Below are 13,485 nucleotides of genomic sequence, written 5' to 3'. Positions count from 1 at the left end.
AAATCATCTATAAAACGTAGTTTATTGGATAAGCTTATATATTCAGAACCTAATTGTAAAAAAAATCAAAAAAAAACTATCTAAAGTCATTGTTTCCCTATTCCTATTGTAGTTGATAATATAAACAATCTTCGGCTTAATCTTTCTTCAAATTAAATAAACATCTCTAAAGAATCCAAACAAACGTTACCACATTATGCCATCCTTTGTATATTAGTCCTTGATTTTTTTGAAAGTGGCCAACATCTGATCTTTTTTTAAAAAAATTTGCAAATCAAGGTTCATCTCTCCAGAAAAAAAAATGTCTATATCTTTTTTTAGCAAAATACCCACTTCCCTCTATCTCATAATCTATCCCTTTTTTTTTTTTTTTTTCTTGATGTAAAAAACGACACTCGCTTAATAACCTAACGGTGAACTCCATCCATTAATACTCTCTCATTTAGTATTTTCGGATTCGGATTTGCCCTTTTTTTCTCTACCGCTATCCCCTTACCAATTTTGACACCTAGGAACAAGGCCTTGCTTTGATCCCTTTTATTTCCACTTTCTGAAACCTTTTATGGATCCTATGAATAGTTCTAATTTCTATTATTTGGTCACTGGACACTTTAATCTTTGTAATCCACTTTATTTTTTTCTAAATTGATTGAAAAAGGAAACAGATTCTTTAACATCATTTATTTACACTTAGAAGTTAGCCTTAAAAAACAATTCTTATTAAAAAAAACTCCCTTAAAAGCAATAAAGAGCAAGCTTTTAAAACAATCTATTGCTTTTTTTTATATTTATTTGCTTAGCCACTTTCCAAAGAACCTCGGGCATCTTCTATTTATTTTGACTTTTGCCCAATATGATATCATTTATTATAATTTAACCAACAGTTTGTAGCAAATCTGCCCGTGTTCAGTTTCAAGTCAATGGGGATTAAGCCCACGTTTTTATTCTCTGGTTTTTTAAATCAACTAAAGTTACTGTATAGCTACCATCATATCTTGCTATAATCTCTCATTTTTTTTTCAAAAAAAAAACAAAAATATTCCCTTTTTTTATTCTTTTCTTTCTTTAAAAAATTCTGTTTCATTTTATTTAATTTTTTTTATCTTATTCAACTTTTTTTTAAAAAAGAAATAACAAAATTATGATTTTTTCTATTTTTCATGATATCTTACTAAAAAATTGACGGTCGGTTCAGGTTAACATAAATCATAGTTACGTTAACTTTGCAGTCTTTTAGTTTGCAAACAACAAACACTTTTCCAATGCATTATTACCGTTACTATTTATTTTAAATTTAGAATTTTTTTAATTCCATCTAAAAATTACATGTTTTATCTTTATTTCTTTGATATGAGATGGTAATGTCCCATTATTACATTAATCCGACTTTTCATTCTAACTAATTTTATGTTATTCTTTTTTCATTGACTCCTCTTAACGATGTTTTAATCAATATGATAATTTTTTTATAAATAAGTATTCTTTTGTTTTTTTTAAATAAACAATGTTTTATTCTACTATTGTTCTATTATTGTTCTATAGACTAATTTTAGTAGTCAAAACACCTTAATCCTGAGCTTTTTTTTTCACCCCATTTCATTTTAAACCAATCAAAATTGCTTGTTTTTCACTTTCAATAAAAATCTACAAAATAATATTCAGTTTCAAAGAAAAACAAATGCTATATTTATGCTCTTGATTTAAGATAAAGTTCCGCGTCATTATTGACTAATTTCTGCCTTTCAATTGCCTTTTTATATTTCATGTTTTTCATGCAACCTTTTCTCACACTTGTCAGATCAACTTTTCCATCTTTTAACTCACCATTTCTTTCAAATTTCTTAGAAAACAGAAAAAGCATTTTATGGATATTTTTATTTAATCGAATTTCTTTTCATTTCTTTTCTTTTTAAGTTTAAGCGTTACTTTGATTTACCAGGTTTATGTCAATTTTTATTGCAATCAGTAGTCATCGTTTTGCTACATCATTCTTGGCATTATTTTCTTCTTCTGCTTAATCACCCATTTTTTTCTCAACCTTTTTTTTATCCTTTAAAGCCACAACTACTTAATCAACAACATTGTTTTAACTACCTAGTTTTTAATGAATGGTTTAATTACATCAGGATTTATTTTTACTTAATTATAACATTTTATTGTCAATCACCCTCCAATTCTTTTTGTTTTTCTTGGTAACGTATTGTATCTCGCTTTAAATCAATCGATAGGCTTTAAAATTATATGTTGCTTCTTTCATTGTTACTATAATCAATCACAAGTCCCTTTTGCTTTTCTTTTAGTGGTTTAATTTAAATAAATAGCGTTTTAATTTTTTTAAGTTAACTTTGATAGATTTGTTTCTATTTTGTTAAAGACCGATGCAATCACTTTTTCTTTAAAAAAAAATAGCTGTATTAGTCTGTTCATTTCTTGAAAATTAAAAAATATTTTTAGTTAAACAACTAATTTTTGTTAATCATTCCATTTTCTCAATTTCTCTTAATCTAAATATTTTACTTTTTTGAGATTTACCACATTAATTGCTTTTGATCATTCATATTTTTATTTCCCATCTGCTTTAAAAGATTCTACTAAGTTACAGGTTTCGATGGATATCATAATCACTCTATTATTCTAACATACTGCTTCTTTAGCACAATTCATTGTCACTATCATTCAAATATGTCTGTACTATCGCCTAATTTTTAAAAAATAGGAGATAGTTTAAAACAATAATTGTTTTAATTTTTTCTTTTAATGCTTCTTAAGCGGATCATTGTGTAATACTGTTACATTGACTGCTCTTGAAATCACCAAAGTATTAAACTCTGATAAGGTCCGGTTTTTTTTATTTTTTAAAAAAAAAAATTCATTACTTATATAAGTAAAAAGATAATTATCATTTTAATGTCTCGTACAGTGGGTAACCAAAAGTGTGGATTAAAATCACCACTTTTGCGACAGAGTCATGTTTTCTACTTTCAACGCAACAGCGACTTCATCTTGAATTCCTAGTTTCTCAACAACAATGGCTCCAGTGACTTCCAGGGTTGAATATAGTCCTGATAAGAGGACTAGAATTTATATGAAGTACAAAATGGGAATTTCTCAGCGGCGTATCGCATTTGAAGAAAGAGTGTCACCAGGGTCAGTGTCTGGCATCATTCGACGATATCCTATCCAAAATAATGCCTCTAGTTGTGGACGGTCAGGACGACCACCAAAGCTTTCCGATAGGAATAAAAGGGCTATTTTCCGAGTCATTAGGAAAGATCATTTTATTAAAATGCAAGATCTTATTGTTGCCGTTGATTTAAATGTCTCTAAACGTACTATTTTGAGATGGCTCAAACATGAAGGCATCCATCATCAACGCGCTCTCCGACGGCCATTACTAACTCCAACGATTGCGGAAAAACGCCTAAATTTTGCAAGAATGTATAAAGATGAACCAGAAAGCTTTTGGAAGCATTGGATTTCAAGTGATGAGTCTACAATTGCTCGTGGTGATGGCGAAAAGCAGGAGTGGGTTTTATGCCCAAAAGTATGTTTTATTCACATTACAATTCCTTCATCTATTTACAAATAATAGGGACAACGATTAGATATTCAATATGTACAGCCAAAAGGTAAGCCCTCACGTCATTCTCAGATGTTCTGGGGTGCAATTTCCTTTTCCTCTCGATCGTCTTTATGGCCGCTTCATGGAGACCCTACATCTGCTCGCGGAGGTGTTACTAGCCACTGTATTCTCGAATGCCTTTAAGATCAACTTCCAAAAATTGCACAGTCGGGTTCTATATTTGTTCAAGATAACGCACCTACACATAAAGCTCGAATTGTTCAGAATTGGCTGCGTGAATGGGCCGAACAGAATGGGGTTACTTTAGTGGATTTGCCTCCTTATTCACCTGATCTTAATCCAATTGAGAACATATGGAAACTGCTTAAGGAAGAAATCTGTAAAAGATTTCCGGAACTATCACTATTACCTCAGAATAATCAGTCATTAAATAAGTTATGCGAAGCAGCTGTGGAAGTCTGGGAGGATTTCCATCAGGACCTCATAAATAAGCTAGTCTTATCAATGCCCCGAAGACTTCAAGCTGTAGTAGATGCAAACGGCTGGTACACAAAATATTAAACAAGTATATATATCTCTATAATATAAGGAACCTATATCTCAAGTTATGTATGAATTGAATTAAATTTGGTAAAGAGATCCGTTTTGAAAGTGATGTGGTGAAGAAAAATAAAATTGGTGATGTGGGAGTGAATCGTCAATTTTGTCTCCCCACTGTATGTACGTCTAAAAACACTTTTACCTGATGCTGCACCTTTTCTTTTTTTTTCTCGATTTTTGATTCACCTTACTCTCTTCTCTTTTTTCCCCCCTTAGTTGTAACGCTGACTATTTTTTTTCTTCATTTTCCAATTCACCAATGTAAGGCACAGTGACTTTTACACTTTTCTTTTTTCTTTTTTCATTTTTCATTATCCGCTCAAACTGTATTTTGTAGAAACCACCCTAATTTTATCAGTCACCGCTCTCTTTACCAAGGCTTTTTGGTCATGATTAGGTCTCACGACCTTTTACCTGCTTGGGGTTTCTCGGAATATTATCACATGGGCAAGGCTGACTTATTACACTTAGTATATATTACACTTTTCTGACTCCAATACCGCACTTTTTAGGCTCATACACAGAAAAATCTCCACAAAACCTTCACCTCTCCTTTTTTTTTTTTTTTTGCCTCCTTTATAAAAAATCCCGCCTCTCTCTCTCATCAATGATAATCAACTCATATTAGGTCCTTATCAGCCAATTCAATTTTAATACCCAATACCAAATAACCTATCCATCTAACCACACTACTACCACCACTCCCTCCAATGACCTTAGAAGACCGACCGTCATCACCTGCGTCTCCTTTAACATCTACTGGTGCTGAACCAAAGTACTCTGCAACAGCTACGACCTCTCGCTCAGCTGCGGCTGCCGCTGCTGCTGCTGCCGCTGCTGCCACTTCTGCTGCTTCTGCTGCTTCTGCTGCTTCTGCTGCTGCTGCCACTTCTGTTTCTACCTCTTCGACTACCCCAGTTGGCGCTCCCTCTTCTACATCGTCTACGCTCCTGTCGTCCTCCGGAATTGGGTCTTCGTTGTCTTCCCGGCTTACCGACGACGCGCGGGATGATGTACCTGACCTGCGTAAGGAATTGTTTTCAGCCGCTATAGACTCACGACCCACTTCGCCCACTGAGTCATGTTCATCGCACCAGCTACCACTTCATGAGCATGATCCTACTTACATGCATCGGCCGCTGTCGCTGCTTGCGCGCGTGATCCAAATGTCTAAGGTGTCTATGACGATTCTGCTTATTGTGACGAGCTCTGTTAGTATTACAACGACGCAGCTGATTGGCTACCCATTGTGGTATGTATCTCGAGACTGGTATCGAGCGTGGATGGACTGGACTAAGCAGCTTTTTGGGATTCTGCTGACATCTATCACGCAATTCAATACGCCATTGACCATGTACATGACAGGCAACCGCACAGTTGAGGGTATATTTACGCGCAACCCCAAGTCAGGGCACCTTGAAACACACATTGGTGACCGCGCAATTGTAATTTCAAACCACCAGCTCTATACAGACTGGGTTTATCTGTGGTGGTTTTCTATGACTGCGCATGCTCATGGATCCATCTATATCATGCTGAAAAAATCGCTAGCAAAAATTCCTTTGTGGGGATGGGGAATGAAGAACTACCGGTTTTTCTTTCTTTCACGTTCTTGGGCTCAGGACGAAAAGATTTTGACGGAAGGGCTCTCACGCATCAATGTAGAAACACAACACCCGGCGTGGATCTTGTTGTTCCCTGAAGGAACCACAATCAGCGCTAATGGCGTGAACAAGACAATCGAGTACGCAAACAAGTTTTCACCCCCATTGGCTGTTCCAAAACATGTATTGATTCCTCGTGCGCGTGGGCTCCGGTTCTCGATATCTCAGCTGCATTCGACAGTTGACACAGTATACGATGCAACCATTTACTACGAGGGCATCCCTACAGGCCAGTTTGGCGAGGATTTTTACTCGATGAAGAGCATGTATATGAAGCAATGCTACCCCCGACGCATCCACATGTACTGGCGCGCATACAAAGTCGCAGACATTCCATGGCAGGACGAAGCCCAGTTTGAGGAGTGGCTGCAGGCGAGATGGCAGGAAAAGGACCTGCTGTTGGACAAGTTCCGCAGAACAGGAAAGTTTGGAGCGGTCCCTTCAGTGTCTCCAGCTCATGTGGCTCGCGTACCAGCCACGTACTTGGATTCAGGGGTGCAAATTGAACAAGAGAGAATGGTTGAGCAGGGGCCTTCGGAGGTGATCCAGACGGTCACGGCACCAGTCGAGCTTAACAGTGTAACGGAGGTGGCCCAGATCTTTATTGTGCCTGTGACAGTTGCACTTCTTGCGCGTTTGGGGTACAAGGCAGCCTCAGCTATCTGGGGTGCTTAGTGTGTGGTCAGAAGATGTGAGTTTTAGGAGAGGAAGAGGTTTCATTTAGAATAATGAACGATTGATGACTAGAAGGAGATTTTCGCATAATGAATACTACTATTATTAATACTTAATACTAATATTGAATCAATACTCTGAAAAAATAATGCAAAAAAAGATACCTGAGTTGTTATTTGATTTATAAATGCTCGCCAACCCATGTGGCCACCAAATTGAAGACGCTTTCTGGGCGGTCACCAACAACAGATTCTGGATAATCACCAGGGACTGCAAATCCATGGGGCAATGGCGGGACTTCCTCGTCATCTAGGTGCGCATTACGCTCATCCTCGTTATCGTAGACTGCCGTTTCCACTGGGACGTTATTTTCATTGAGCACCCGCAGGGCTTTAGCCACGACCGGGGCCGGCAGCAGGTCGTCGTTTTTAGAGTATACAAGCAATACAGGTTTCCTAATACGACCGAAATCAAACTGTGCCCCAGAATCGTCACCATCACCGTTCACTTTTGTGGAGGACCCGGGCGCACCTTCAAGTAACGACGGGTGCACAGCTGCCGCACATACTATTGTATCAACTTCGTCTGCAGCCCAGGCACCATCCTGAAAGCCTGGCGGTGGCGCGGCCGCGTGCAACGCGTACTTGCCGCCGAAAGAGTAGCCAACTACGGCCACGCGAGCAGGGCGATATACCGTGATGAGGTCGAGCATGTGGGCCCGCAACAGGGGGAGAGTTCGCTCCGTGGAATGTTTTGCGACCCACATGTCGTGCATAAAACTGGATGCAAGCGAGACTGCGGCCATTTTAAAGCGGGAGAGCAAAGAAGTAGCTGAGTCATGGGATTCCTTGTTAGCTGGTGTATTATGGTGGTTGTGATGTTTTGAAGATGTGGCCAAGTCACTTGCAGATTCGGCTGTAGAAGTAACAGCATCTCCGTCCAGTAAGTCTGGAATTACAACTAAACACCCCAGTCGGTCTGCAAACCTGTCTGCGAGACGCAAGTTGTGCGGAGAAGCGAGGCCGCGCGAGTTTGTCAGTAAAACAAGAAGCTTGGGGACTGGAGGTGTGGTTATTGATGAAAGAGAAGAGGACAGGGAAGTTACTGCTGGAGATAGTGGGCTAGGTCCTACAATATAGAGCTTTGGAGCATTTGCAGATTGGGAGAGAGTGGCGATTTGGCCGCGTGGTGGAGGTAGTTCAGGTTGTAGAGAAGGCTGTTGTTGAGATTGGTTTGCATTGGTAGTTGGTGATGTGGATGAGGGTTCATGGTGGATATGGGCATCAAGATTGTCAACCTCATCTAGGTCATCTGAGGTTTCGTCTAACGAGACATTGTCCAATGGTCTGTCAGTCATTATTAAAATTTAGAAAGTTATAGAATAGTTGAATTGAATGTGTTATCAAAAGGAGGGTTTTAATAGAGAGCAGTATATCAGATTGTGCGGTACTAAATATTATTTTTTTTTTTTAAAAAAAAAAAAGCCCTTTTACAGCCACAAGAATTGCTGCTCAATGGGTCATTTAGTGTTAAACTTATTTAAACTACAAACCAGCTCACAAGTTCTTTTAAATTTAAAAATATTTTAATTTTTTTTATTTTAACAAGCGTGTATTAAGATAGTAAAAGATGAGAGAAAGATACATGATGAATGGATGATATTGTATAAACGGTATACATGTTTGCACGTAATACACACACACACACATACAACGCAACGCTTACTCGAGGGAAGAAGCACCAGTAATGATATCGACCAACTCGTTGGTAATGACGGCCTGGCGGGTACGGTTGTAGAGAATGGAGTACCTGCCAATCATATCGGAGGCGTTCTTGGAAGCATTGTCCATGGCGTTTCTACGGGCAGAAATCTCAGCGGCGTGGCCCTCAGCAAGACCCCAGAGAATGAAGTTAGCAAGAGCGTACTGGGAAAGGTTCTTGACAATGTCCTCCTCAATCTCGAAAGTAGAGAACTTGGGGGAAGCCTCAATGGCAGCAGAGGAGAAGACAGGGAGAGAAGCGGGCTCGAAAGAAACACCAGAGGTGAACTTGTTGTAAAGAATCTCGTAAGAGTCGTACTCCTTGCCGAGAGAGACAATGGAGTCGGCAATGGCAGCAGCCTCATTGAAGGTGGGGGCTTCCTTGCCAATGGAGGCAAAGGAAAGGACGAGGTTGTCAGGGTAAGCACGGGCAATCTGGGCCTTGACCTTGTCACCGACAGCAACGACATCGGCGTTAGGGTTCTCAGCAATCAAGTTGCGAGCAGCACGGCCGAGCTGGGAGTGGATGGAACCGCAAAGACCCTTGTCGGAGGTGATGGCAATGATGAGCTTCTTGGGGGACTCAGCGGAGGCGAGCTCGGTGGTCTCGGCAGCGTCAAAGACCTGCTTGGTGGCACCACCATAGATACGAGAGACGGCCATGGCACGCTGGGCCTTACCAAGTCTGGTAGAGGCGACAATCTTCATGGTGTTGGTGATCTTCTCAATGTTCTTGATAGACTTGAGACGAGTCTCAATCTCACGGAGAGTGGCATACGATCTAGAAGAATTTGTTAGTGGTGTTTAAAAATATAGTTAAGAAAGACAAAGAAGATATTTAGATATTTGGAGTATTATTAAAAGAATTGAGACATGAAATTTAGTATAAAGATTGTTGTTGAATATTAGGTCTGTTGAGTCGTACTAAGCAATATTCTGGCCTGGGGTTGTTGTTGTTGTTGTGTGTGGTGGTGATGGTGTTTTGTACAGGCTCGTTGCCAATTGGTCAATTGAAAAAATTTTTGGTTGGGTGGTGGTGGTCTCTTGTAGTAAAAAAAAAAAAAAAAATTGTGAAAAATTGCTGGAAATTGAGTACTTTTTTGTTTCTTCGTTTAAAAAAAAAAAAATTTAAAACCGTTATTTGCATTTTCAGTACAAAATAGCATTCTTATAGTTCTTGAACTTCAATGTCGGTGATATTTTTTTAAGTCATTTGTGAAAGTTTTATCCAAGTCAAGGGCTGTTGGTTGATTGGTTGATTTTGTGTCGTTTCAATTCTCAGTTGTCACTCTTAAATAACAATAAACCGCATAACACTTTTTATCTTTTTCATCTTCATAGAAAACACACGTACCTAGTCGAAGCCTTGACGGCGGTGGCACCGGAACGAAGGGCGAACATTTTTGAAAGGGGACGAGGATGTGTGTGGGAAAGGGATGGTGATGGAGGGGGGGAAGAAGGTGGTAATTTGTAAATATGAAAATTGTAGGAGGGAGGAGTTGTTAGTATGTGTATGTGTGTATGTGTGTGTGTGTGTGTGTAACAGTGAGAGGCCAGCCAGCCAGCCATGCTGTTTGGTTGATTAAATGATTGACTGAGGAGGAGACAAAATCTTATTGGCGGTTCTGCGCTCTGGTTGGCTGGCCGTTATTTTTTTTTTTTTTTTACCTGCCTGGCTCGCTGGCTCGCTGGCTGGGCCTTCTGTATGTGTGTGGGTGGCCACTAAGAAAAATTTTTGGTGAGCTGCGCAACCGGCCAGTAAAAAAATTAAATGGGTAAGGGTTGTGGTTAGGTTTTTATTTTTTTTTTAATTTTTTTTAATTTTTTTTTTTATTTTTTTTTTATTTTTTTGAGCAAAATATAACTGTGCACAGCCAACCAGAGAAAAGACAGAAAAAGGAGATGAGAAAGTGCAACAAAAATGTAACATAACTGTAATGTTAATGTAACATTAATGTAACACAAATTTATCAATCACGTGCTCTCTTGCGTTAGACAGACGACTTTCCACCGGCTCTCGGGAGGTATCATCAATATCAACTTTTGGTCAGCTGCAATCACATTAACACATTTCATTCATTCAACAATCAATAAAAATGGCCATTGGGACTCTGAAAATCACATCTCTCATAATTCGCACAATAGCGAAACCCATTGCTGTAAGTTTATTATGTGCTTTTTTATTCTTGTATCTTGAAATATTCATTTATAAATACTATTCTAACTTTAAATTCCTTCTCTTTTTTTTTTGTTTTTTTTTTTTTTCATCCTTTTTTGATCCATTTCTTTCTCACAGAACGCAATCAAAACTCAAGCCAAAAATCACGTACGGTTTCGAAAAGCCTGTATTGGTTTTGCCCAATGGATGCATCGTACAGACTACACATTGCGTATGCGGCTTCTGGGTGAACAGTCTGCTGCCAAAATTAGGCCGCTTAATGACGCACGGGCCATTGAAAACGGTGCAACTTTTCTCTCAGAAAGTATCATCTTTGGCGTTGCCGGTGGTCTTCTTGTCTATGAAGGTGTACGGTCATCACTCCAAGAGTCTCAGAGACGTGAACGCATCGAGGACGATATCTCTACCCTTCAAGACGAAATCGAACAGCTCAAAAATAACCTGAGGAAACAACAAATTCAAATTGACGAGTATCATTTGCCAGATGGGGTTAACCCAAGTATTCTCAAGTTCCCTAAAGAAGAAACTTCTGAATTAGAAGGCTCCAAAGATCAATCTCTGGCGGAAACAATTGTGACTGCTGCTGCAGAAGCTCAGGTTAAAGCAGCAGCCGCTAAAGAATTACAACCAGCTAAATCATCTTAGACAATAGACTTTAAACACTTTTTTTTTTCTAATTCTCATTATTCATTTTATTCTAAAAGTATACAATATTCATTTTTTTTTTCACTCTAACGGAAATACTTGGGCTCCACAAATGGCAGCTTGGCAATCTTGCCAGGTCGCAGCTTCCCCCGCACATTAATCTTAATATCGGTGCCCACCTTCATGTATGCACGCGGCACATACGCCATACCAATGTTTTGCTTGGTTGTAGGCGAAAAGCTTCCTGAAGACACAACGCCAATCTTGGTACCCGAAGCAATGTCCTTACTGTCAGAAGTGTACACATCCATATTCTCACGAGCAGCAGGGCCCGTCGAAGTGATGCCTCGGCGAACGCGTGGGACCTTAGTCTTATCCGCAATCTGAGCCAACACAGTCTCGGCACCGTTAAACGTCGCAGTCTCTGGGGTGCGGCGCGACTTGCCAACGACCCATGTCAATCCAGCATCAACAGGAGTAATCTCCTCGCTCAGCTCGTGGCCGTAAAGGCACATACCGGCCTCCAATCGCAGCGAGTCACGAGCAGCCAAACCAATGGCGCGCACATAGTCTTGAGCCTCCAACAGAGCGCGTGCAATTTCGTTGGCAGCAGCAACATCCGGAATGGAAATCTCAAAGCCATCTTCACCAGTGTATCCACCACGAGCAACGTGGAACTCGCCAAGTCCAAGAATGGGCACGAACGCAGAGTGGCCAAACTTAAGAGTGTTGAGATCGTAGCGTGTCATCTTCTGCAACACCTCAGCAGCTTGAGGACCCTGGAAAGCGAGCAGACCACCTTCAATGGTGGAGCGTTGGACATTGCCCTTGCCAAACTCAGTGAGTTGTTCGGCAATGAAGGCCAGGTCGCGGTCACGGCAGCCGGCGTTTGTGACGACGTAAAAATCGTCTTCTCCATGCTTAGTGATGATAGTATCATCGACAACACCACCATTCTTGTTAAGAATAACAGAGAGTGTCGATGAGAAGGGAGCAAGGGCCTTGAGGTCGCTTGGAGTGATTTTCTCAAGAAATTCGGTGGTACCGGGACCTGAAAACTTGTGCTGAAGCATGTGTGAGACGTCAAAAATGCCGGCCTTTGAGCGAACCCAGTTGTGGGACTCAATGTGGCTCTGGCCCTTATAGAGAACAGGCATGGCATAGCCTGCATAGGGGACAATGGTGGCTCCAAGCTCGAGGTGGAGGTCGTAAAAAGGGGTCTTAACGAGGCCGTCTGCTGTAGTGGTAGAGTTGAAGCGCTTGCACATGGTAGCAGCAGGCGCACGGCGGCCAGCAACAGATCTAATTGAAGCGAGCATTGTAAGAGTTGGGTTTTATATAAAAATGAAAAAGAATAGTAGATAAAGAATATAAAGAGAAGCAAAAAAAAAAAAAAAAGAACAGAAAGAAAAGAAAGAAAAAAAAATTCTCAGGAAAGTTTCTTCCTTTTATACTCTGGAGCCAAGTATATACGTTTAAAAAAAAAAAAAAAAATGGCCCGGTTTTACTCGGTGATGGTGGAGGCAGATAAGCCCTGTGATGTTAACTCAGTGCTCAGTGCTCAGTGCTTGTTGTGTACTAAAAGGACCTTTCCAGGCAAAGCCTCAGTGAGTGGCAGACGCACCTCCAACAACAACAATTTACAGTTAAAGTTGCACATGAAATTTTGTATGCAAACCACCAACTACAACCTAAAATCCCCTGTTAAGAATGAACAACAAACTCGGTGCTTTACAAGGTGTAAAGCTGGTTTTGAGCCCCGAAATTCTCCGACTGTAATGTAACAAAGTGAAGCAAACCAAACTGTGGTTATTGTCAATTTAACTTGGTCAAGTATTTAATTAAAATAGTTTATAAAAAAAAAAGCTCTGTAAAAAAAAAAAAAAAAAAAATTAAATTAAATTAAAGAAAGAAACACCCATTTCTCATAATAACTCTTGTCTTCGTATAAATATAAACCCAATCTTCTACTCATTTCACTTTAGGCTTCTTCTTCTCGGCCTTGATCAATAGTACCTTGTTAATATGAGGAAGCACACCACCATACGCAATCGTAGCCTTGACTAATGTATCCAGCTCCTCGTCACCTCTAATAGCCAGTTGCAAGTGTCGCGGTGTGATTCTCTTCACACGCAAATCCTTGGCTGCATTACCTGCCAGCTCCAATACCTCTGCCGTCAGGTACTCCAGCACTGCCGCAATGTAAATAGCTGCCTTGGCTCCAACCCGCACCCTGTTTTGTACGCTTTGCTTCAAATACCGTCGCACACGGCCTACAGGAAACTGCAGACCGGCCCGTGCAGAGTGTGACATAGTTCCACGCGCCGCTGTGCTGTCTTTGCCCTTGCCACCTTTGCCTTTACCCTTGCCTCCAGACAT

General features: G+C 40.1%; 7 protein-coding genes across 7 annotated transcripts; 3 read left to right on the top strand and 4 right to left on the bottom strand.

Moving 5' to 3' along the window:
• Positions 1-3,028: 3,028 nt before the first annotated feature.
• On the top strand, positions 3,029-4,144 carry SAPINGB_P000125 (uncharacterized protein; the record flags this gene model as incomplete). Its single annotated transcript, XM_031994849.1, has 3 exons — positions 3,029-3,544; positions 3,593-3,733; positions 3,791-4,144. 3 exons carry the CDS (start codon positions 3,029-3,031, stop codon positions 4,142-4,144), a joined length of 1,011 nt encoding a protein of 336 aa, XP_031850740.1.
• A 749-nt stretch (positions 4,145-4,893) lies between these two features.
• On the top strand, positions 4,894-6,522 carry SAPINGB_P000124 (uncharacterized protein; the record flags this gene model as incomplete). The annotated part of the gene is made up of 1 exon (XM_031994848.1): positions 4,894-6,522. One exon carries the CDS (start codon positions 4,894-4,896, stop codon positions 6,520-6,522), a length of 1,629 nt encoding a protein of 542 aa, XP_031850739.1.
• A 181-nt stretch (positions 6,523-6,703) lies between these two features.
• SAPINGB_P000123 (uncharacterized protein) lies at positions 6,704-7,879 on the bottom strand (the record flags this gene model as incomplete). The annotated part of the gene is made up of 1 exon (XM_031994847.1): positions 6,704-7,879. The coding sequence occupies one exon, from the start codon at positions 7,877-7,879 to the stop codon at positions 6,704-6,706; it is 1,176 nt and encodes a 391-aa protein (XP_031850738.1).
• A 364-nt stretch (positions 7,880-8,243) lies between these two features.
• On the bottom strand, positions 8,244-9,683 carry SAPINGB_P000122 (uncharacterized protein; the record flags this gene model as incomplete). Its single annotated transcript, XM_031994846.1, has 2 exons — positions 8,244-9,063; positions 9,637-9,683. 2 exons carry the CDS (start codon positions 9,681-9,683, stop codon positions 8,244-8,246), a joined length of 867 nt encoding a protein of 288 aa, XP_031850737.1.
• Positions 9,684-10,378: 695 nt separating this feature from the next.
• Positions 10,379-11,106, top strand: SAPINGB_P000121 (uncharacterized protein; the record flags this gene model as incomplete). Its single annotated transcript, XM_031994845.1, has 2 exons — positions 10,379-10,441; positions 10,579-11,106. The coding sequence occupies 2 exons, from the start codon at positions 10,379-10,381 to the stop codon at positions 11,104-11,106; spliced, it is 591 nt and encodes a 196-aa protein (XP_031850736.1).
• Positions 11,107-11,192: 86 nt separating this feature from the next.
• SAPINGB_P000120 (uncharacterized protein) lies at positions 11,193-12,425 on the bottom strand (the record flags this gene model as incomplete). Its single annotated transcript, XM_031994844.1, has 1 exon — positions 11,193-12,425. One exon carries the CDS (start codon positions 12,423-12,425, stop codon positions 11,193-11,195), a length of 1,233 nt encoding a protein of 410 aa, XP_031850735.1.
• Positions 12,426-13,077: 652 nt separating this feature from the next.
• Positions 13,078-13,485, bottom strand: SAPINGB_P000119 (uncharacterized protein; the record flags this gene model as incomplete). The annotated part of the gene is made up of 1 exon (XM_031994843.1): positions 13,078-13,485. The coding sequence occupies one exon, from the start codon at positions 13,483-13,485 to the stop codon at positions 13,078-13,080; it is 408 nt and encodes a 135-aa protein (XP_031850734.1).

Source organism: Magnusiomyces paraingens (genome assembly GCF_902498895.1).
Source record: "Magnusiomyces paraingens strain CBS 517.90 genome assembly, contig: contig1, whole genome shotgun sequence".
Lineage (NCBI taxonomy): Eukaryota > Fungi > Ascomycota > Dipodascomycetes > Dipodascales > Dipodascaceae > Magnusiomyces > Magnusiomyces paraingens.
The sequence above is the reverse complement of the archived record's forward strand: the minus strand, read 5'-3'. Positions and strand labels throughout refer to the sequence as shown.